The sequence below is a fragment of the Protopterus annectens genome, chromosome 3.part0 (genome assembly GCF_019279795.1).
Source record: "Protopterus annectens isolate FY-2018-M chromosome 3.part0, PAN1.0, whole genome shotgun sequence".
Taxonomy (NCBI): domain Eukaryota; kingdom Metazoa; phylum Chordata; order Ceratodontiformes; family Protopteridae; genus Protopterus; species Protopterus annectens.
The window spans coordinates 912171771-912194902 of NC_056731.1; the positions used below are offsets into that span (position 1 = coordinate 912171771).

Below are 23132 nucleotides of genomic sequence, written 5' to 3' on the forward strand. Positions count from 1 at the left end.
ACTCCCTCTTTAACTGGTTTGCAAATGCCTGTAACATGGTCTTTAATGTAGAGTTTAACCTCTCAACCAGACCATTAGTCTGCGGATGGTAGGGGGTGGTCTTTAGGTGCTTCACGCCACAGTGTTTTAATAGACAAGTCAGCAGGTCTGACCTGAAATTGGCACCTCTGTCAGTCAGTATTTCTTTTGGGAAACCTACCCTGCTGAAAATCTCTAACAAAGCATTTGCCACCTTTTCTGCCTCAATGGAGGACAGAGTCACTGCCTCAGTGTATCTGGTAGCATAATCTGCTACCACTAGGATATATGTTTTCCTTTGTGGAACTTCGGGTACTCAGAGGCCCGACAGTATCCATAGCTACCTTCTGAAATGGCTCCTCAGTCACAGGCAAATGCACCAAAGGAGCCTTGAACTTGTCTCCTGCCTTACCTACCTTTTGGCACTGCTCACAGGTCCTGCAGTACCCTGTTAAATCTCTGGAAATCCTAGGCCAATAAAAGTTCTGCATAATGTGTCTCTTGGTATGCTTTATGTCCATATGACCTGCAAAGGGAATGTCATGGGTTATGGCTAGAAGTGCCAAATGGTCAGCACTGAGCACTACCAACTGGTGTATTCTCTCACCCTCTAGCTCTCCCTCAGGGGTCCACTCTCTGTACAGTAACCTTTTGTCCCAGTATACAGATTCCCCTTTTCCTTGACAATCAGGTGCCTCACTGGCTACCTCCCTCAGGCCTTCTAATGTAGGGTCTGAGAGATGAATGTGTCTCAACTCTCTCTTGGTAACCCTTCCTAGCTCCCCTTCCACAGGAAGTCTGGTATTCTCTGACAGTGGTGCCTTACTGTTAGCCTGGGTACTACTACTCACCTCTGACCTTGCAGTCACTCTGTCCAAGGGAACATCAGTACCCACAAACAGCTGTGGCTCAACTTCAGTCTCAATGCTACAGGGTAGCTCTGGCCCTGAAGTAACCACCTCAAAAGTCCTGACTGCAAGTGTGCAGTCTGTCTGGGCCCTCCCCCCCCAAGCTGCCAGACCCACATGCTTGTCTCCAAGCCTGACTGCATGTAACTGCTTGCACACAAGGTACTGTATTACTAAAATCATTCCCTATCAGGACATCTGCAGGGATATCCTCAAACACACCTACTTGCTTGCTTCCTTTTCCCACCCTTCCAGTCAAGATAAACCCTAGCCAAAGGCATTTGGAATTGGGTCCCCTCCTAAACCTCTGACTGGAGTAGACTTTCCAAGCACTTCTGTTTAACCATTGCAGTCTTCACAATGATTAGGTTAGAAGCTGTGTCTCTCTCAACAGTGGCCTGTTTCCCATCTACTAAGAGGATATAACCTCTTGTGGTAGTATGGTACCCTTGTTGTCTCCAGACAACTTCCTGCTGGCATTCTGTCGTTCCCACTTACTGGCTCTCCCTCCTTTTTTCGCCACCTTGCCTCTGTGGACATCTATATGCTACATGGCCCTACTGGTTGAATTTAAAACATTTAAGCCTTGGTCCTGGCTGTATACCTGGATTAGTGGCTTCCCTTGCAACTGGTGGACTCTGTTGGGGTGGTCTATGCTGCCCACCATGGGTTCCCTTAGACCCATGAGCAGCACTGGGTATCCCTTTCCTGTATAGTGATGCCCTGCTTGCTAGGTATAGGTCTCCTTTCTTCCCCAACTCATCTGCTGTTTTACATTACCTGTCTGCTAACCAGATTCACATGTCATCAGGCAAAGTGCTAAGGGCTTGTTCTCTCACTAAAAGGTTTGCCAGCCATCTATGAAAATAAGTGCTTACCTCAGCAGTATATTCACACACACTTTCATCTGCCTTGCATCTGTCTCATGAAATATTTTCCTGTAAGCTTCAGGTGTTTAGTTAAAACACTCCTAATAAACAATTTTTAACTGTATTATAATTTAAGCATCAAGTCTCAGACAATTTAGAAACAGCAGTTACAGCTTTAAACGAACCCAGAGCCCTTGGTCAACATTATATTGTTTACCTACCCTTTCAGACATGAATAAAACTATCAAAATGATCACCCTCTGTAAATTGTGGAAGAAATTTACTGACCTTTATTACTTCTGGGGTTTGGTTACTCCCTTCCCCATTACCTCCATAACCCTGGCGAACAGTCAGCATTTCCTTTTCATGTTGCCTCTTCCTCTCATTTTCTTCAGTTTCCAGACATCTCAGTCTCTCTGCTGCTTCTAATTCAATTTGTTTCTTCTGCTGCAGTCTCTCTGCTGATTCCAGTTCCAAACAATTGGCCTCCAGTTCAGGTTTCTTTAACTCCAGATGGATTTTTAAGTCCTCTGTGGGAAGGTTCACCTGTCCATTTTCTGAGAATTGTAGGTCCCCATTGCCAGTCTGGATGTCTTCCTGGCTGCTGGTTTGTGACGCAGCTGTGACTAAGGCTGCAATAATTTCTGCTTTAGTCAGGTTGGCATGCAGAAATCCTTTGGCTTGGTACATCTCAGCCAAATGGCTCCTTGTCAGCTTGCCAAACTCCTCTGCTGACATCCTTGCCTGCTCTCCATGACTAACTAAGCTAACAAAAAATAAATAAAGCTATTATGATATGAAACTCTGAATGTTAACTGCATGGCTTATTGAGAGTACACACACTTTCTTTAGTGACCAGTGTATACAGGCTACAGGAATTCAATATCCAAACCACTGAATCCTAATATGTGGATATCCCACCATTGCCAACCAATATATGTGACACACCACCACTGGCCCAGTAATCAAGGAGCCTCAGTCCTCACCACTAGCACCAGTGGGGGACGTACAGTGGGAGGATGACAGGTACACACACAGTATTTCCAGATGCAGCTCTCTGCATCAAGTTCAGTTTCCCTTAAGCGCACACAGAGACCACAGTCAGTCCGGGTTTTTTTCTCCCTGTTTCTCCAGAACCCCAATAAAACTCCCCACTGGCACAGCTATAGGATTGAGATCTCAGCGGAATGGCCAAGCCAAGACCTAAAGAACCCTCTCTGTCCAATCAGTGCTTCGTGTTCCTGCCCAAGTAGCTGACACACACACACTTTGAGGTTTGATTTACACACACACACACACACACACACACACACACACACGGGAAGGGCTGACAAAGGTTTACTAGTTATGCCCTCTTATGCCCAGATTATAAGGTAGAGGTTACTGCTACCAGCCAACTCTTTATCAGACACTTTAAGGCCCTTAACAAAGGGTGCCCAATCTTACTGTGTGATGTTACTATCAATACAAATGGTAGTTTGACCAAGAGCAAGGTTATTAGGAGTGGCCCAGTGTGTCACCAAATAAATATGCAAGTACTCTCAGAACTTAAGTATGTCTCGCAAATATCAGCTACAATGAAAGGTTGAAATATATTTTATAATAAATAATAAAAGAACAAGAAAATACTCTGTATATAATCACAGTAACATCAGAGTTCAAAATCACAGGAAATATTTAAAACAACATTGCAGGCCAGCCTCAAATAAGTAAACAAAAACATCTAAATTAAGCTTTGCTATATTCCTGACTATATCTAAAGAATTACTATATCCTAGTTAACTTACCTACAGAGCAAGCAAGCCAGATGTGGTGAGTGGATCTTCCAGCTGATGTTGTCAGGTCAAAGACGAATGCAGAATACTCAGTCTCTCAGAGATTTCTTAAATTAATATCTCAAACATTACTGCTGGAATAGCTTGCAGGATGATATCACTTCTTACCGTCTGACTCTATCCCAGGTGAAAAATAGCCATTGATGCAGCTGGTAGCATTTAGTTATCCACCTGTGAAAATACATAAAGATGGGCTTTTCGTAGCTCTAAGGCAGATCCTGAAAGTCATAAAACAATAAAAACACTTCCAAGACAATACAGTAAACCTTTAGTTCTAGACACTGTGTCTGTTACTGCACTGAAACTGAAAGATAACATCCTTTTATGGCCTATAAAGGAATTTAATTTCAGCTATTTTCTGAAGTTAACCTCTAGTGTTCCATTTTCTATTATTAAAATATATATTTTAACCAGTGCCGGTAAATTTCTGTTCTACATACATACATACATACAAATATTTCAAACACGGGCATTAATGCCCTTCTAGCTTGCCAATATTGCCAGTATGCCAAAACAGCTAAACTAGTACTTGCTTTAATGTAATTAGGTAATCTGTTCCATGCTTGTCTAATCCAGTAGGGTACATTGTGGATACATCTTTACGCTCAATACTTTGTAAAATAACATTTCAACACACACTTCTGTATAAGCAGTTTGATGTACACATAACATACAGTTCTAATACATTTGTAACACAAGCATGTGAATCATGTTGATATTCACAAATTACATAATTATTTACAAAATTCCAGACAGCTGTGCTGTCAGATTACCTCTCTATTACCTATTAGCTGCATTGTTTGATTTACATCTTATGCATTTGCATTTCTGATTGTATGAATTTTATTCTTGTATTTTTCTTTAACATTTTGTAACCTTTAATGTATTTGTATTGCTTACAGAGCTTTTCTCCCTGGGCCTCCACTGAAAACGGGCACTTTTAGGCCCAGTGGACTTCCCCGGTAATCAAACTGAAAATAAAATAAATCTCTCTTTGTCACACTTCTATATAAATCATGTTGATAGTCACAAATGACATATAATTATTTATAAAATTCCAGATAGCTGGGCTGGTAGTATCTCCTTTTATAGGTTCATAGGTGTGTACTAGGCTAATGGCCCCGGAGCCTTTACAAGCCTAGCCCATAGGATTACCCTGGCATCATGCCACCTGACCTTAGTTCCCAGTGCCTCTGTGAAGTAGAGCCACTGGAGTGATCCCGGGGTGAATTTTCTATTTCCCATCCACTCATCAAGATTTCTAATGACAGTTGTCACAGGGGCTGTCCTTGTCAATGAGCTCTACAATTTCAAACCTTTATTTTAATAAAATAAAAGTAGACTGTTGGCACATCTGTAATGTCTAGCCTGTGGAGACTGGTGCGGCTTGTTGTTGGGAAATCCCTCCCCCATACTGTGGGTTTGTCTATGTACTGTAATGTAAACAATAGAAATGAAATTGATGAAACTGCATCAATTGGTGTCGCATGCAGACTTGAAACATCAAGAAATGTTTAAAAATGTAATGTTCCACGTTAGAACATTTTCACAGTAAGGTGCAAGCATGTCAGATTGTACATAACATTGGAAGTAGTTGTGTGAAATGTTCAGAAACTGAACGTATATAAGTGACGATATTTGTTGACTTTTTTGACTCAATATCCCTCTGGTAAGGCAATAAGGATGAGAACTTTGCCTTTGGTTCACATTGTAGAATAAAAGTAATTTTGCTGTTCTGGATATATTGCATCATAATGTGTGCAGATGTGTAAGCAGTTACTTCTATGGATCTGTAGTTAAGATTTGAGCTCAAATTCCCTCATGTGCCTTGTTTAACAGAATGAACATTTCTTCATATTTTCCCATAGGTCTTGATGGGGTAGATGTTCAGAATGCAGCAGTGCACGTATCTGAAGCTTAGCTTTGGAAATTACTTGCAGGTGTCTTTTAACACTACTGAATCTGCCAGTTTGAGACAGGTTTTTCATTACTATAATACCAGTATATTGTACACATATGTAGTCCATTTCTCCGCCATAACTTTGTTTGAGGCTCTCAAAAACTGTGCAGAGTTGTACCAGTACCACTAATTATAAGGCTCACCCAAGGCTACACCCTAACTTTAATGTAAATGGTTAATATTTTTCTAACCACAGGCACACTATAAATCCTGATGCTAACCTTGACATTACTCATAATGCTTAATGCGACCCTAACTGTAACCAGAACTGAATTGAAATAGCATGTGTTTCACTTTATTTTATGCTGAAAATTAAAGATATACCTAAACAACCACTGTGATTTTTATCTGTTTCAGATGAACTTGAGAATAAGGATGTAGAAAGTTCCTTCTCATATTAAAAAAAACATGTTCTTTCATTTATGCATAGAGGCAACAGAATGATAGACCTGAAGATGTTTTGCCTTAGTATTATTTTTTTGAGCAGCTCAGATTTGTGTCCTAGTTCAATTGAAAGGCAAAGGCCAGCCTTAATCTGTTACCGAATAATATTTTTATGTGCATCTCCTAAATGAAGTATTAAAAAAGAGGAATTTATATCTTATCTGCTGCAGTTTTTATTTAATTGAGATAATTTGCACTTAACTGTGTACATTGATTGTGTAATTCTGAGCAAGTCACATAACTGAAAAAGAACTAATGGGTCCCCAGTGAAAAAGCTGGTATTTTTTCAGGTGAACTTAACCTGGCAGATACAAAATAAAACTAAATGAATGTGCAACGGCATACATGTATTGTCCTCTTATCAGAAAGCATTCCATCCCACCTCTGTGATATTGAAGTAAAGAGTTTCTTGGTACAAGTGGTCCAGTTGTGAAACTTTTTAAAAGACATTGAGTCATCATCAACCAAATACAAACACAGGATTTCAAATCTTGAGTCAAGTCAAATAGCATATTTGTTTAAAAAACAAATCTACAGCAAATTCAATCCAACATAGAATTATAAAATGTAGTTTTACAGTAGATGACCTTCCTGCACATCTGATGATGTGAGCTGTAACATCATGCCCCCTGTAATATTCTGCCTCAGAGATAAAGGGAATCTTCTTCTTTCGGCTTTTCCTGGTTAGGGGTCGCCACAGCGGAACTCCGGTCCGCTAATGATTGGCAGTAGATTTTTATGGTGCCGAGGTGCCAGACCGATGCCCAACCTTCAACGAAGGCACGCCCATTCACGCATGTCTTTCGGAATGCCACTCAACCACGGGAAGGACATGCAGACTCCACACAGAAGGCGCTCCAGCCGAGAATCGAACGGAAGAACCTCTTGCTGTGAGGCGACAATGCTACCGCTGCACCACCACGGCTTATCAGAGATAAAGGGAATATTTAGTTAAAATGGAAATTCAAATACTCCAAATACAGAGCAGTGTGTTCTCAGAATTTGTGTTTTAAAATAATTGAGAGGCTTGGCTGCCACATGAGCGATGCAGAAAAGGGCACAGCTTCCTCTGTAAAAAATTCTGTGTTGGATTTAATTTGTTGCAGTGCTGTTTTTTTTAAACAAGTATGCTGTCTGATTTAATGGAGACATACCATGCTTCCAACTTCAAAGAAAACCCTTTGCACTTGCATTTTCAGTTTTTATTGTTGACTAAGAGAGTTGGCAAGTAAGAATCATACTTTCAAAGTATGCTTAAAGTATATATCTAGATTTCTTTATAGCTATGGGTTCACTCATACTAAAGCTGCACCATTTTATTTTCAGAGAAGTACATGCTGAAACATGGATATCCTGCCTATACCACATCATGTGCTTGGCTTGGTTACTCAGATGAACGATTACGACAGGTCTAAACATTTTAATTCTGCTCTTTTCTAGTAAACTTCAGCATTTAAAAAGACTATTTTGGTCTGCTTCAAATTTGCATTTTTAGTCTGTACTGACTTTATTTGACAATATAAGTTGATGTTATTATAAGTCTTGTCCTTCATTTATTTTTCTGTTTTGCCTATGCAATGGGAAAACAAGATTGGAATGAAAGAGATGCACTTTCTATTTACTGAAAATGTCTGACTGTAGTCTTTTTGACTATAAGAATGAAGACTGCTTTTTCAAAAGTTGTATATTGTAATATGGTGCATGAATATAATACTGTCCTCTTGAGTTTATTCCAGTCATGCATGAGGATATAAATTTATTGCGTGGAACATGCTGGTAACAGAGCTGCTACACATTAGTTTGTTGCCCAGGACAACACACCCATTTTGCTCCCCATAATCTGCTCCCCCAGCTGCTGTGTTCCTGTTCCACAACCAAACCCACTGCCTGCATACCTCTCAACCTCTTAGAGCAAGAAATCTGGACAAAGCCATCAATAAATGGGGGGCAAAAGCCCCAAAATAGGGATACTTTTTAAATATTGCTCTTACAAACTTAGAAAATTGATAGAATAACAGGTTTTGCATTAGCATGGATTTTCTGAAGAGTATGAATTCTGAAACGTCGTCTACCAATGCACAATAAAATTTAAGGATTTTACTTGCAACTTTTGGGTTTTGTGGTAACTGTATTTGAACAATAGTCTGTGGTTTATGTTTACATTATTTGATTTATGTATATTTTCTGACCAGGTTAGTTCCAATAGGCCTATGCCTCTATTTTCAGGGGGAAGCCACGGTGGTGCAGCGGTAGCATTGTCGCCTCACAGAAAGAGGTTCTCCCATTCGATTTTTGGCTGGAGCGCCTTGTGTGTGGAGTCTGCATGTCCTCCCCATGGTCGAGTAGCGTTCGAAAGACATGCGTGAATGGGCGTGCTTTCGTTGAAGGTTGTACGTCGAGCTGGCACCTCGGCACCATAAAAAACTACTGCCAATCATTAGTGGACCGGAGTTCCACTGTGGCGACCCCTAACCGGGAAAAACCGAAAGAAAAACAACAACCTGAGGTGGTATCCATACTGACTAGAGGAAATTTGGCCAGGCAGTGGGGAAATTCTCCTAGTCTTTTCCATGAACAGAGGCTGCTGGAAAAGGAGGAGGTCCATGACAGGAGACGGTAATTGCTGAGAAGAATACCAATCATGTAACAGCAGCAGATGAGAGGATTATTCTTTATAAGGTCTACCCTGGTGGATTAAGTGATACACATTTGTGACAGATTGCTATTGAAGAAGAGACCATGCTTGAGTTGGGATGGGAAGCTTCCATGCAGAGATTGATTCTGAGCAGTCTTCCTTGGGCTGTAAGAAATCATTGACAGTAGTGAGCAAGCCACTGCAGTTAAACAGTGAGCTGGTTTTCAGCAGTAATTTTCTTGAGAGAGAGAGAGAGAGAGACAGTGGATGTCCTACACAGATTCAGTAGAGTGAAAAAAAAACAGGGTTTTGATGAGGACTTCCAAGATGGCTGCACATTGAGTGACAGCTTTATTCCTTTTTTTAAACAAGAAACATTTTTATTAACTTGTTATGTAGTTACCATCTTTGCCTGTATCATAGATGACAATTTAAGAATCTTATATTTGTATAAATGAAAATAAACTATACTGACACAGTCTCATTCTCAAACATTATACATTACAAACCATGCCGATACAACTGTAGCTGCAAACATTATACATTATTTATAATATATCCAGTCATTGTCGGTCAACCATTACACAGCTCATTCAATTCCTGCCTTCTTTTAAACCTTGTTCCTCCTCTGCATGTATTGATCCCACACTTCCCATTTTTTTCTATGTAATTTGCTCCTTCCCTTGTCTAAAGATCCCATTTCCAGTTGTTTTATCTCTGTTACTATATTCACTACCTCTAGTAAAGTTTGTTTAGAATTTGATTTCCATTTTCTAGTAACTGCTTTTTTGGAAGACATCATAATTAAACTCAGCATAGCCTTACTGTATCTAGGCAATCTGATTCTTTTTCATAGCTCAAAAATAATAATTTCCTCCGTTACACCAGTTTGCTCACCCAGCATCTCCAACAGAGCAGACTGCAGGGGAATCTTTAAAATCTACCAACTCATTATACTCCCAAAAAATATGTTCCCACATGGACGAGTGGTTGGGGCACCATAAATTCTTACCAGGGATACTGGGCACAACCCTCCTGGACATGGGCAGTCATTAATAAATACAATATTGGGCATTGACTAGAGTATCTATGGTGTTACATTGGGATAAAACAGCTAGGCTTGAAATGACCTCTAAGTTGATAGCCTAGTAAGCTATGATCCTTTCTTCCCCATCACACCTGATGGGGAAGAAAGAGGTAATTGGGAACATACGTATTGAGTTGGCAGACTTTAGAGATTCCCTATAGACTACTCTGTCAGAGATATTAGCAAACTGGTATAACTAGGGAAACAATTTTTCTGAGCTAAGGCCTTGCTGTGTCAAATTATGGTGGCTGTCAAAAAAGCAATTGCTAGAAAATGGAAATCAAAATGTAAACCAACTGCACTAGAAGTAATAAATATAGTAGCAGAGATAAAACAATTGGAAGTGGGATCTTTAGAAAAGGGTAGGAGCAAATTACATAGGAAAAAATGGGAATTGTGGGAACAAGATATGCAGAGGAGGAATGAGGTTTAAACGAAGGCAGGATTTGAATGACCTATGTAATGTTTGACTAACAATGACTGGATAGATTATACATGATGTATAATGCTTGCAACTACAATTGTGTCAAAATGGTTTGCTTTCATTTATGTAAATGTATGATTGCCTATGTCATACGTGATAATTTAATAAAGATGTTTGTTGTTTAAAAAAATGTATTTTCTGAAGAATAAGTAGTATGAAACTCTTAATGTCCAGTATTATCAACTAACCATAATCCTCAGTGACTTACCAGAAAATCAAAAATTTTATAAGGAACAGGGCAAGAATAATGAGGCAAAGTCAGGGACATTCTGCAAAATCAGGGACAGATGAGAAGTATGGTATTAACGATTCTGACAAAACAGTTTCCACCCAGTAGAGAGTCAGTAATGCTAGCCTTCCATTATTGCAAATCAGCAAAAATACTGCCCATTTTGCAGCTTAACTTACGGTTTTATAGGTCTAACCATGAACCATACAAATTATTGCAGTACAGAATGCTGACAAGACAACATTCTTAGCTTTACCAGAAAAACACTTCTGACTTTTATGAGATGATAAATGCAACCCCTGCATTGCGTCTTAAAATCAGGGTGCTCTGGGTAATGTGAAGAGGTTGAGATGTATGCCTACTATTGGATCAGGGAAACTATAGTCCCATAAGTCTCACCAGCCTTAAGGCAGTAAAGAGTATCCTCATGGAACTCATTAACAAAGACATAGACAGTCTTCAAACCCAGGACCCAAACCAGTTTGGGTTTATTAATGGCAGATCCTGCCTCCTAAGCCTGCTGGTCTTTTTTAAACAAGTCACTGTGGTATTAGGCATAGTCAGTCAGTTCACACTGCATACCTGGACTTGGCCAAATCCTTAGATGTCATTCCACATTCTCGCAAAACTGACAAGCTAATCAACCTGTATGTAAACCCCTATGTCACCCATTGGATAGCAAACTGGCTCACTGACGAGTACCAGCAGTGTATCCCAGGGATCTGTACTGGTACCACTCCTCTTTGGTATCTACTTCACTGATTGCAAGACCAACACCAAGGGCTTGGGCTGACAAAATTTGCTTATAATTGCAAACTGAACACCCCAACTGACCACTGGATTCTACAGGAAAAGTTCACTCACATTAATAAGTGGTGATTATACCACAGCCTCAAATTAAATGCCAAGAAAAGTAGCACTGTGTCCTCTAGAAAATTCATGTGCCCATGTTCCTATCACATAAGTAGCCCCCCCCCCCCAAAAAAAGACTCAGCCATTAGGGACTTTTGCACTTTCACTGACAGTGAACTATTCTTTCACCTTCACATTACAGCTGTTGTTAGGAAAACGTTTTATACAGCCAGACTATTCATAAGAGTATATCTCTAGATCCAAGGAACTCATCACCCTCCTCTACTAATACTCATCCAATCATAGAGTATTATTGGCTTCTTTGGGATAATCTTATCTAAGTACATGACCTGGCTCAAGAACCCATAACATTTCCTTATTAAGCCAATCAAGGACATGTGAGTGTTCAATCTCGCCGTTTGTTCTTACACATGGGTGTCGGAGCCGAGGATGGCCGCTTAGCAAAGCTTTGCATCCAGAAGAAGCTCGAGACCAACCTATCTCCCACAATTCCCTCTGCCTTTACCTCAGATCTAGTTTGCCACTGCAACCGATCGCATCGTTTCTGAACAGCTCTGACCAACTGGGAAGATAAGATAACTTTTTTCTTAGAAAATTTTCTTGAAAATTTTTAGGATTCTTGACTCTTATATTTAGTGTGTGTGTGTGTGGTCTGGTCATCCTTTTTCTATTATATATAGTTTATATATATATATATATATATATATATATATATATATATATATATATATATATATATATATAGTTTAGGCTTACCTTAGGCCTACCCCACTACTACTAAACTTGGATTTTGATACTTGCAGTTTTATTGCTAGTGACTTACTAACCTGATTTGACAGTGTTTTGTGATAGTGTACAGTACTTTCTTACAGAATGTCTGAGAAAGCTAAGTCAGGATTTAAGAGGTGTCAGTGTAGGCAGAAGATGTCAGTCACCGACAACCATAGCTCCTGTGTCTACTGTCTTGGCCCTCTCCATCTACAGGAAGACTGTTCTATTTGTCATTCCTTTAGTGGAAGGGTCATGACAGATAGGCGCAGGAAGCTTATGGACAGAGGTCTTTTGAAGCCTGCCTTCCAGGAGGCTGTTGACAAGTCAGACCAGGCTTCTAGATCCTCGAAGGAGTCGAAGACATCGGAGCCCATGTCATCGGCTCTGAGTTCTTCGTTTAAGGTTCGTTCACCGGTTCCACAGACTTCGGGGCCGAGTGTCGAACTTCTGTCTGTCACCGAGCCTCGAGTCTTGGAACAGGTGATGGAGTGTCCACCTCCTGCTCTGTTAAGGTCAGCACCGTCCTCGATTCCTTCGACTCGGTCTTCCAGGCCCCTCTCCGACACCGACGTAGATTGTGTGGTGCAGAAGTTAATGGAGAACACGGCCCTGTCCAAACTCATTGCAGTCTCCTCTCAATTGGTGTTGAGACTCGAAGGCCTTTCTTTATCTCCATCTGATCCTCCTCCGAGGCCTACTCAGCCTTCGGAGCTGGGAGACGTTGATCTGATGATAGTGGAGCCCTTGGTGCCGGAACTGTCCCTTTCTCGGTCGGCACTGTTGACCTCGACTCCGTCGGAACCATTACCGGACTCGTGGAGCCGACGATCTATCCTTGGTTCTGGGACCGAGAGTCAAACCGATGTTTCGGTGCCGACTCTCCCCCTCGGCGCCTCGGCACGGATCACTTCGGCTCCGTCCTCGGGGTCGATGCCCATGGCTTCCGCGTCAGAGATACCTCCGCGTTCTTCGGAACCGGGGGATTCCTCGGCTCGGGGTCCAGGGGCCTTCGACCTTATGAGGAAGGTATTGTCTTCTCAGACAACCACTTCAGCAGAAGCAACTTCTCCCTCCCATAAAGGTCCGAGCACCAGTGCCTCAGCCACTCCCAGAGGAGCCCCTTCTTCCTCGGAGGCTTCATCGGATGCCCCCCCCCAATGATGTTCCGAGGAAAAGATTGTGCAAGAGGAGGCACTTAGATTCTCCACAAGAATCCTTAACATCGGATACTGACTTGGATAAGTCAGAGGGGTCCCTAAAATCACCTACGGAGGATGTCTCCTTTTCTGACATCCTGGAGATCCTGAAATAGAGAGGTGATTGGCAGGCCCTACCCCCTTCTGAGGATGAGTCGGTTCTGCTGAAGGCATTTGGTGCTTGCCCTTCTTCCTCCTGGGTCACTCCGCCCTTCGGCAAGTTGATGGAATTAATTGCTCGAAGGGCGTGGGAGACACCTGACACAGTGGAGCCAGTTCCCAGGAAGCCTAACAAACATATAACTGCCCCTCAGGATAAGTCATACCCTCACTAAGGGAGTTCCAGTGGACGCTATGGTGGTGGCAGCTGCCACGAAAAAGGAGATGTCTGAATCTTCCTCATCTGTTCATCCTCCTAACAGAGACTCTAGGACCATGGACAGATATGGGAAACACATTTTCAGCTCAGCGACTTTTTCCATGCGATCGCTGAACTACTTGACACACTTCACAAGATTACAGAGAGATCTAGTCAAAGAGTTGGGAGATACCCTCCAGGGTAGTACAGATGCTGCTGTCTCGGATAAGGTTACAGTACAGCTCAATACCCTTACATCTATTGTGAACTCGTCCATGAGGCTCATCTCGTATGCGGCCGAAGGGTCGAATAGGGCTGCAGCTTCAGCGATTGCTCTTCGTAGACAATCCTGGATGCGCCTGTGCTCCTTTGCGGAAGCCTTCAAGTCTTCCTTTACTAACGCCCCCTTTGATGGCACCACTCTTTTTGGCCCCAAAGTAAAGGAGACCCTGACCTGGTGTGAGCAGGAGGGAATGACTCTGTCTGCTGTCGGAGTCTGTTTTTCCACCCCATCCAGAACGTACCCCAAAGGGCAACGAGGTGGAAAGATGTGGTTTTGTAAACCCCAGGGTTCTTTCCCAGGCACACAGGGTGATGCCCCCTCCAGAGGCAGGGGGGGGGGCAGAAGTGGAAGACGCCGCCCTGGCAGCAGAGGGGGTCCGCAGAACCAAGGCGACAAGGATACCATCCCTGGGAAGCCTTTCCAGCACTCCTGAGAGGAGGCCCGACTGTCCTGCTCTGGAGGCAGTCGGGGGACGCTTAGCTTTATACCCTCAGGCCTGGCAAAACTTTACTTCAGACAAATGGGTAAAAAGCATTATTACCAGAGGTTACAAAATTCCTTTTGTATTCACCCCGTTACCACAAAAAAGATTCCCAGATGTACCACCCCATCTGCGAGAACCTGCAGCTATAGAAATCTCAAAGCTGCTAGAAAAAAAGAGTCATCCAACCAGTCCCGGCGGACCAAAGAGGATCCGGAACTTACTCAAGATTCTTTTTAGTTCGAAAAAAGACAGGGGACTGGAGGCCAATTCTGGACCTAAGCAATCTCAATACGTATGTCAAGAAAGAAAAGTTCCGGATGGTCACGCTTCAATCGATCCTTCCGTTCTTACAGAAGGACGACTGGATGTGCTCAATAGATCTCAGGGACGCCTGCTACCACATCAAAATGGCCAGAGCGTCTAGAGATCACCTGCGCTTCCGGCTGGGAGCCAGCCACTTTCAGTTTCGGGCCCTACCCTTTGGTCTAACCTCAGCCCCCAGGGTTTTCACCAAATGCATGGCAGTGGTAGCGTCTCACTTGAGACGCCTAGGATTCCGGGTGTTTCCGTATCTGGACGACTGGCTCCTTTCTGCCACCACCGAGCGTCAACTGATACAGGCCAGGGACTACACACTCAGCCTTTGTATTCAGCTAGGGATGTCGATAAATTTCGAAAAATCTGCGTTACAGTCCTCGCAGCATATTTCATTTATAGAGGCAGATCTAGATACCCGTTCCTTGCTACTAAAACTCCCCTCCGCAAGAATAGCTTCCCTACAAGAACACGTATCTCTCCTACTATTGTCCAAAAAGTCCCCAGCCAAACTAGTCCTGAAAGTCTTGGGACTCATGTCAGCTTCCTTCATTGCAGTTCCCATGGGGAGGCTACACATAAGAGTTCTCCAATGGCTGCTGTTCGCACAGTGGTCGTTCCAACAGTTACCACTGACACACGAGATTCACATTACGAACACCTGCAAAGCACACCTGTCTTGGTGGTTACAGAATCACAATTTTATCAGCGGCTGACCTTTTGTGTTACCCACACCAACAGCCACAGTGACCACAGACGCTTCCCTGATAGGGTGGGGGGGCATTTTTCAGGGACAGACAGTCCAAGGCGAATGGACCAGTTTAGAGTACAACCTGCACATCAATGTTCTAGAGATGAGGGCAGTGTTTCTAGCGTTGCTACACTTCTCCCCCCTTCTACCTCTAGGGACCATTGCAGTTCAGATGGACAACATGTCCGTAGTCTGGTACATAAACAAACAAGGAGGAACCAAATCTTACCAGTTGTGCAGAGAGGCCATGAGAATTTGGCAATGGGCAGAATCCACGGGTCGCTTTCTGATAGCAACGCACATCCCGGGGTTATCCAACGTCATAGCGGACAGGTTGAGCAGAGCCATCCTGTTACCTCACGAGTGGTCCCTCAACCAGATAGTAGCGGAAAGGATCTTCCGCAAGTGGGGCCAGCCTTGCTGCGATCTGTTTGCGTCTCCAATGAACACCAAATGCAGAAGCTACTTTGCCCTTCTACCCCTTCCAGGGGATGTCCCCAGGGACACTCTGATTCACGATTGGCCCCCGGGTCTCCTGTACGCTTTCCCCACTATACCTCTGATACCGAGATTTCTTCAGAAAGCCAAGGACTAGGAAAGGACTATAATTTTCACAGATTTGGTTCCCCTTTCTTCAAGCTCACCAAATGCGGGAGCCCGGGATTCTGGACCTGGTGCCAGATCTACTGACTCATTTGTCAGGAGCTCCCCACCCATCACTCCTGTCCCTCAAGTTAGCAGCTTGGCTGCTCCGCTTCCCTACTTAGCCAGGTCTGATCTTCTCTCTCCGGCGGTTCAGGACATTCTGGTAGCCTCTCATAAGGCTTCCACTACTAAAATTTACACCGGTAATTGGAAACGTTTAGTCTACTGGGCGACTACACAGCATTTAGATCCCTTAGTAGCCCCCCAAACAAGATTTTGGAGTTCCTGTCCATACTGTTTCATCAAGGGGCCTCTACTGCTACTTTAAAAGTTCAATTGGCTGCGATTTCGAACTTCCATGTAGGAGAGAACGGAGCGCCCATTATGGCTCATAGGCTTTGTAAAGCCTTCTTAAAAGGGTCCTTTCATCTTAGACCAGCAGTTAGGTTTCCTACAGCTCCTTGGAATCTAAATCTACTCTTATCCCATCTAATGTTACCACCATCTGAACCAGCTTCTTCCTGTTCCTTAAAGTTCTTGTCCTGGAAAACTCTTTTCCTAGTAGCTATCACTTCAGCCAGATGAGTATCAGAACTTCAGGCTCTTTCCGTTAAGCAGCCATATTTAATTTTTCACCCGGACAGGGTATCATTACGCACCAACCCTTCGTTCCTCCCTAAGGTTTGTTCAGTTAACAACATTAATTAGTCCATTGAGCTTCCCATATTTTTCAAAAATCACTCCAATAAGCTGGAATATATGTTGCACAAGTTGGATGTTCATAGACAACTCAGATTCTACCTAGATAGAACTAAAGATCATAGAAAAGCAGACCAACTCTTTATAGCCTTTGCGGACAACAAAAAGGGCATGGCAGTGACGAAGCGTACTCTTTCCAAATGGCTAACTGATTGTATTACCTTCGTTTATTCTGCTTCTAATCAGAGTTTGCCCACCAAACCAAAGGGACATTCTACTAGATCAGTTTCTACATCTTTGGCTCATACGGCTCGTCTGCCTCTGGACACTATTTGTGCAGCCGCCACTTGGTCTAAACCACATATGTTCATCACTCATTATAAAGTGGACAGGACTTCCAGGGACAGAGCATCTTTTGGTTCCATTGTGCTCAGGAACGTTCTTCCGTGAGTCACTCAGGGTAACGGAGCTAGGGACGCTACCCATGTGTAAGAACAAACGGCGAGATTGAACACTCTCACATAAAGAAGTTATGTCCTTACCATAACATTCCATGTGGAGTGTTCATCTCACCTTTGTTCTTACATTCCCACCCTCCCACCCTCAGGTCTGGAAGAACGTTCGGTTTAGAAGTCTGGCCTGTTTGTCTCCCACTAGTGGTCTCTCTGTTGTTCTACTGGCTTGAGCTAGTTACGTTCCTTGTGTATACGTATGTATTCTTTATAGGGGATTACATTGTTATTGCTGGATCTGGTGTTGTTTCTTGCAAACTAGATCTGAGGTAAAGGCAGAGGGAATTGTGGGAGGTAGGTTGGTCTCGAGCTTCTTCTGGATGCAAAGCTTTGCTAAGCGGCCGACTCGGAGCCGAGGATCGGCTCCGACACCCATGTGTAAGAACAAAGGCGAGATGAACACTCCACATGGAACGTTATGGTAAGGACATAACTTCTTTATTTCTACCTTGAGCTCAACTGAATGCCTTAAAGCACTCTGTCTCTCTCTTTCCCTTTCCTATTGACTTCTGAGCGGTGGTCTCTGCCTAGCCTAGACAGTCTCGAAGGATCCAGTCCTGTGCAACATCTTTTATATCCACGCAACACCCTAAATACCCACTCAAGTAATCTGAATTTCCACCACAGTACAAATAGGACCTATTGGGAGTGACAGATATCTATCAGAGAGAATACCTCTTTTATGAAATAGAGTACTCCTGGCAAGTACAACCAGGATTTCGGAATGGAAAAATGTAATCCACTCCCTCCAATCTGGCCCCTGAAGCCATTATGGAAAGGGGATATAACTAGGTCCAAAGTAATTCATCCTGTTGTATTAATTCATGTCTTAGTAAGCTCCATGTAGGATCATGTGACCAGACTACAAATGCTGACCAGATCAACAGCCTAGTATTAACATATGAACCCGTGACCACAATATTTTAAAACCCTGCAAACTTTCAATTTTTCTTCCTTTCATTGCCAATATAATAACTATATCTTGCAAAAAAAAACTTATATCTGGTGCCTTCTTCTTAATCTTGTGTAACACAGTACACCTCCTAAGTTTGAATGTTTATAGTTTGCAAAATTAAGTTCCATTGTACATTCCTTGCATACCCCTTGCACATGAAAAAAGGGGTGATTAAGAGTCAATTCATAAAGCTTAATAGGTTCACCAGTAAAGATCATAGGTCTCAACCTCTTAAGAGGCCAATGTGGAACACAGACCCTAACAATGTGTGACAAATGGTCAAAATGTGGAACACCCTATTTTCGCACTGCGCGAAACATGCCATCGCCATGGAGTATGATATAATATCTGTAAAATTCAATAAGATACTTCTCAGATCCAAGCCCTTTATTTTTATAATCTGCAATACCATAACCACACCATAAGTAAATGAAACAGCACTTTACAAAAATAAAATCACATTTCCTAAATAGACATTACAAGTCACACAAATGATTTTAGTTAGACCAAGTTAAATAGCATCCTGTCATATGCCAGATGTAGACTTGTATGCTGCTGTGGCTTGCTTGGCAGCCTCTAAAACATGTTTCGGCAGCTTAACATCACAGCAGTCCAGTTTTTTGTTCATTTTAACTGCCAACAAACAGTTCAATGTTTTTACACTCAGAGAATGATGCAGTTCAGTTTTCACTTTCCACACCATGCTAAATGGTCTTTCAGTTTGTGCATTTGAGTGTGGCAAGTAAAGTAGACTCATCATCAGCTGCTTAAAGAGTGGCAGTTTCCCTTCAGTGCAAAGGTCCCTCAGAAGGTGAGCCCAGTACTTTGACACACGAGTGGGGCCCATCTACTGGGCCTGTCAAATTCCCCATGTCCTTGATCTGATATTGAGTAAACACATTGATTAATTGTTCAGCCTCAACGTCATTTTCACACACACCCAGATGGAAGCCAACATCCCTGACGGGTCCCGAAGAAATGTCCAATTTTTTTTGCCGGATTAATAACTAATGCAGCATCTTTCAGTAAGTGATCCTGAATGGGAAACTTTTTTCAGCATTTTCTGCAGCAGTGCAGCATAAAAAGCTATAACTTTTGTGTAAAATTTAAATTCAATGACTGTGCCGGCAATATCCTTCTCATGGCTGTTCATGTACTCCTTGACTGTGTAGCCAATACGCAGTTCACTATTTGGTAGAACACAGCTACTATCAGTCAACACTGACACATTACTGTGTTTGATTAGTCTGACAGCAGCTGCAGGTCTGAGGAGTCTGCCAGCATACTGCTGCAGGAGTTTATGCACAGTGGCATGCAGTGTCAGCAGCTGACTTTATCGGCTCTGAAGCTGAATGTTGAACTCTAATAAGGGTTCCAGTGCATACTTAAAAATAGAAAAATCATATGCACTTCATGACTCTGTAGGTTTTTAGAAATTAAGTTAATTTTAGCAGACCTTGGCTCTGCAGACAGAAAATACAAATTTAGAGCTGGCCACATGTCCAGGATTCTGTTAATTACATTACCAAGACTGAGCCATCTAGTAGGTGCATGTCTAATGATCTTGAGGGTGTCATTATCTGTGAACAAAGCAAATACTTGCAGTTTTTGTTGTCTTTGTGCACTGGAACTGAAATGGCAGTACACATCTGATGTAAGTTCTTCAACTGGTGAATGTTGTGCTTTTACAGCAGCCTTACTGTAGAGATCTGCCAAGTGGCAGAGACAACCCATATTTATAATTGTAGGCTTCACCTCCTTTAAACTAGATAGCACAGAATTGTGTTTCCCAATCACTGAGGCAGCATTGTCTGAAGAAAAGCCCACAGTGTTGGAAACTGGAGTGTTAAATTTTGTCAGAGTGGACATTAAAGCATCAAACATTGCTTGTCCATTTCCTGACGCACATTCTGGCATATGAAGGAACCTTAGCACATTTTTGCTTGCCTTTTCATCAAGGTAACCAACAAGGATCACTAACAGTTTGTCATCTCCCATGTCTGTGCTTTGGTCCATATACACACAGAATGGTGATTTCTGGCAGGCTGCTGCAGCATCATTCTGGTAATGAGCCCCTAGAACATCCCGTGCAATGCATGCTGCCTTTGTTGCTCCACATTTCATTTTCCGGAGAACATCATGATCCTCTCCACACTTCTTCATAAATTTCAGGATGTGTTCTCCTATTGCAAATGGTAAGTTGTGTTTAGCAAGGAGAGGCACAAAACCAACCTCTGCCTCAACCTACCTTTGTACTTGCTAAACTCTGAGGTCCAAAGAAATCCACCATAGATCTTCCTGCTGCATGCTTGCAATTCTACCTGTGTTTCACTGCTGGCATGTCGTTGCAGATCATGTTGGCCCCCGTGATGGATTGTGAAGTCCGTGTTACAAGTCTTGCAGAAGGCATATTTCACTCCGCGCCTACTCATAGAAAGCCAGTCCAAGGCACTTGCCCAACTTGGCTGAAAAATTGTTTATCTTCTCTTCTTTGAGGTGCAGTCAGTATCTACATCCCTGTCCTCACTGTAGTCTGGGCAGTCTGTACCTAGCAGGTTTGTAAAACAGTGGTGTTAAACAATGACAAACAAATGGGGTTATAGTGCAGAAAGGAAAATTAGAAAATCTCCTCAAAAGCAAAGATGAGACAATAGGGCCATAACCTACCAATATCACTGGAAGTTTCCTGACTTTGCACTCTCTTCTCTTGCTCATCTCTGCTCATTTTGTTAACTATGAAGGCCTGCATGATCAGGTTATTCACTTCCTTGCTTCGACAACGACACTCACTCCTCTGGTGCTCACTTGCCCACCTAACCACTGTTGCAGAAGGGAAGAGTGACTTTTATGACATTCACTACTCTCAAAGCACCCTTGATTATGTCTCAAAATCTATGCCAAGGATAAACACATCCAGCTTAAATGCACTTGCAACACACACACACACACACACACACACACACACACACACACACACACACATAAAACAATACAACTTACATTTTACATTCACTACTTTAGATGTGATCTACCCCTGTCCTACAGCCGGTTCTGGGCCTGTCAAAGGTGCCTAAAAAAGGGTACTTAAAACCAGGGCCCTCTGTACTTTTACAAGAATGTGCCATTTAAGACATCATGACTTGGAACAGTTATGACCAAAGAATGCAAAATCAAGTTACACTCTAAAGTTCTACCAGAAAACAAAACCAGATACTTTAAATCATCTCATTACTGTAAATAACTCACTTTTAACATCCATCCTGATATACCTCTCAACCTCATAGTGCAAGAATTATGGACAAAGCCCTGCCCAATGTACTGGTCGGACAAGCAGCACCAAAATAGAGACACTTTAAATATTGCTTTGATAAACTTAGAAATAATGCTCTTATAAACTCTTGGCATACAGTTTCTGCAAAAAAATGGCAATTACTTTCAGAGACATACTAGGGGGACAAGCAACACAAACACAGAGACACTTTAAATATTGTTCTTCTAAACATAGAAAGTTGCTAGAATAACAGGACCTGACTTGGCAAACAGTTTCTCTAAAAACTGGCAGTTACTTTCAGAGACGTACTAGGGGGACAAGCAGCATAAACAAACACACTTTAAATGTTGTTCTTATACACTTAGAAAGTTGCTAGAGTAACAGGACCTGACTTGGCATACAGTTTCTGCAAAAAAATGGCAGTTACTTTCTGAGACGTACTGGGGGACAAGCAGCACAAATATAGAGATATTTTAAATATTGCTGCTATAAACTTAGAAAATTGCTAGAATAACAGGACCTGACTTAGCATGCAGTTTCTCTAAAAAATGGCAATTACTTTCAGAGACTTACTAGGGGTACAAGCAGCACAAACCAGACACACTTCAAGTATTGTTTTTTATACACTTAGAAAGTTGTTAAAATAACAGGACCTGACTTGGCATACAGTGTCTGCAAAAAAATGGCAGTTACTTTCAGAGACGTACTAGGTGGGATAAGCAGCACAAACAGACACACTTTAAATATTGTTCTTAAACACTTAAACAGTTGCTAGAATAACAGGACCTGACTTTGCATACAGTTTCTCTAAAAAATGGCAATTACTTTCAGAGACGTAGTAGGGGAACAAGCAGCACAAACATAGACGCACTTTAAATATTGTTCTTATAAACTTAGAAAGTTGGTAGAATAACAGGACCTGACTTGGCATAAAGTTTCTGCAAAAAATTGGCAATTACTTTTACAGATGTACTGGGGGGACAAGCAGCACAAACAGACACACTTTAAATATTGTTCTTATAAACTTTGAAAGTTGCTAGAATAACAGGACTTGACTTGGCATAAAGTTTTTGCAAAAAAAATGGCAATTACTTTTGCAGATGTACTGGGGGGACAAGCATCACAAACAGACACACTTTAAATGTTGTTCTTTTAAACTTAAAAAGTTGCTAGAATAACAGGACCTCACTTGGCATACAGTTTCTTCCAAAAAATGGCAATTACTTTCAGAGACCTACGAGGGGACAAGCAGCACAAACACAGAGACGCTTTAAATATTGCCCGTATAAACTTAGAAAGTTGCTATAATAACAGGACCTGACTTGGCATACAGTTTCTCTAAAAAATGGCAATTACATTTAGAGATGTACTAGGGAGTCAAGCAGCACAAACACAGAGGCACTTTAAATATTGCTCTTATAAATTTAGAAAGTTGATAGAATAACAGGACCTGACTTGGCATACAGTTTCTTTAAAAAAATGGCAATTACTTTTGCAGATGTACTGGGGGGACAAGCAGCCCAAACACAGAGACACTTTAAATATTGCTC

At 42.2% G+C, this 23132-nt stretch overlaps 1 protein-coding gene across 1 annotated transcript in view; it reads left to right on the plus strand.

Annotated features, from left to right (window-relative positions):
- ENOSF1 (enolase superfamily member 1) overlaps positions 1-23132 on the plus strand; it is an 852891-nt gene that overhangs the window by 369716 nt on the left and 460043 nt on the right. The window contains exon 8 of the mRNA XM_044065235.1: positions 7361-7443. Within this exon, the coding sequence (XP_043921170.1) occupies positions 7361-7443 (83 nt within the window). The remainder of the gene's footprint in view (positions 1-7360; positions 7444-23132) is intronic.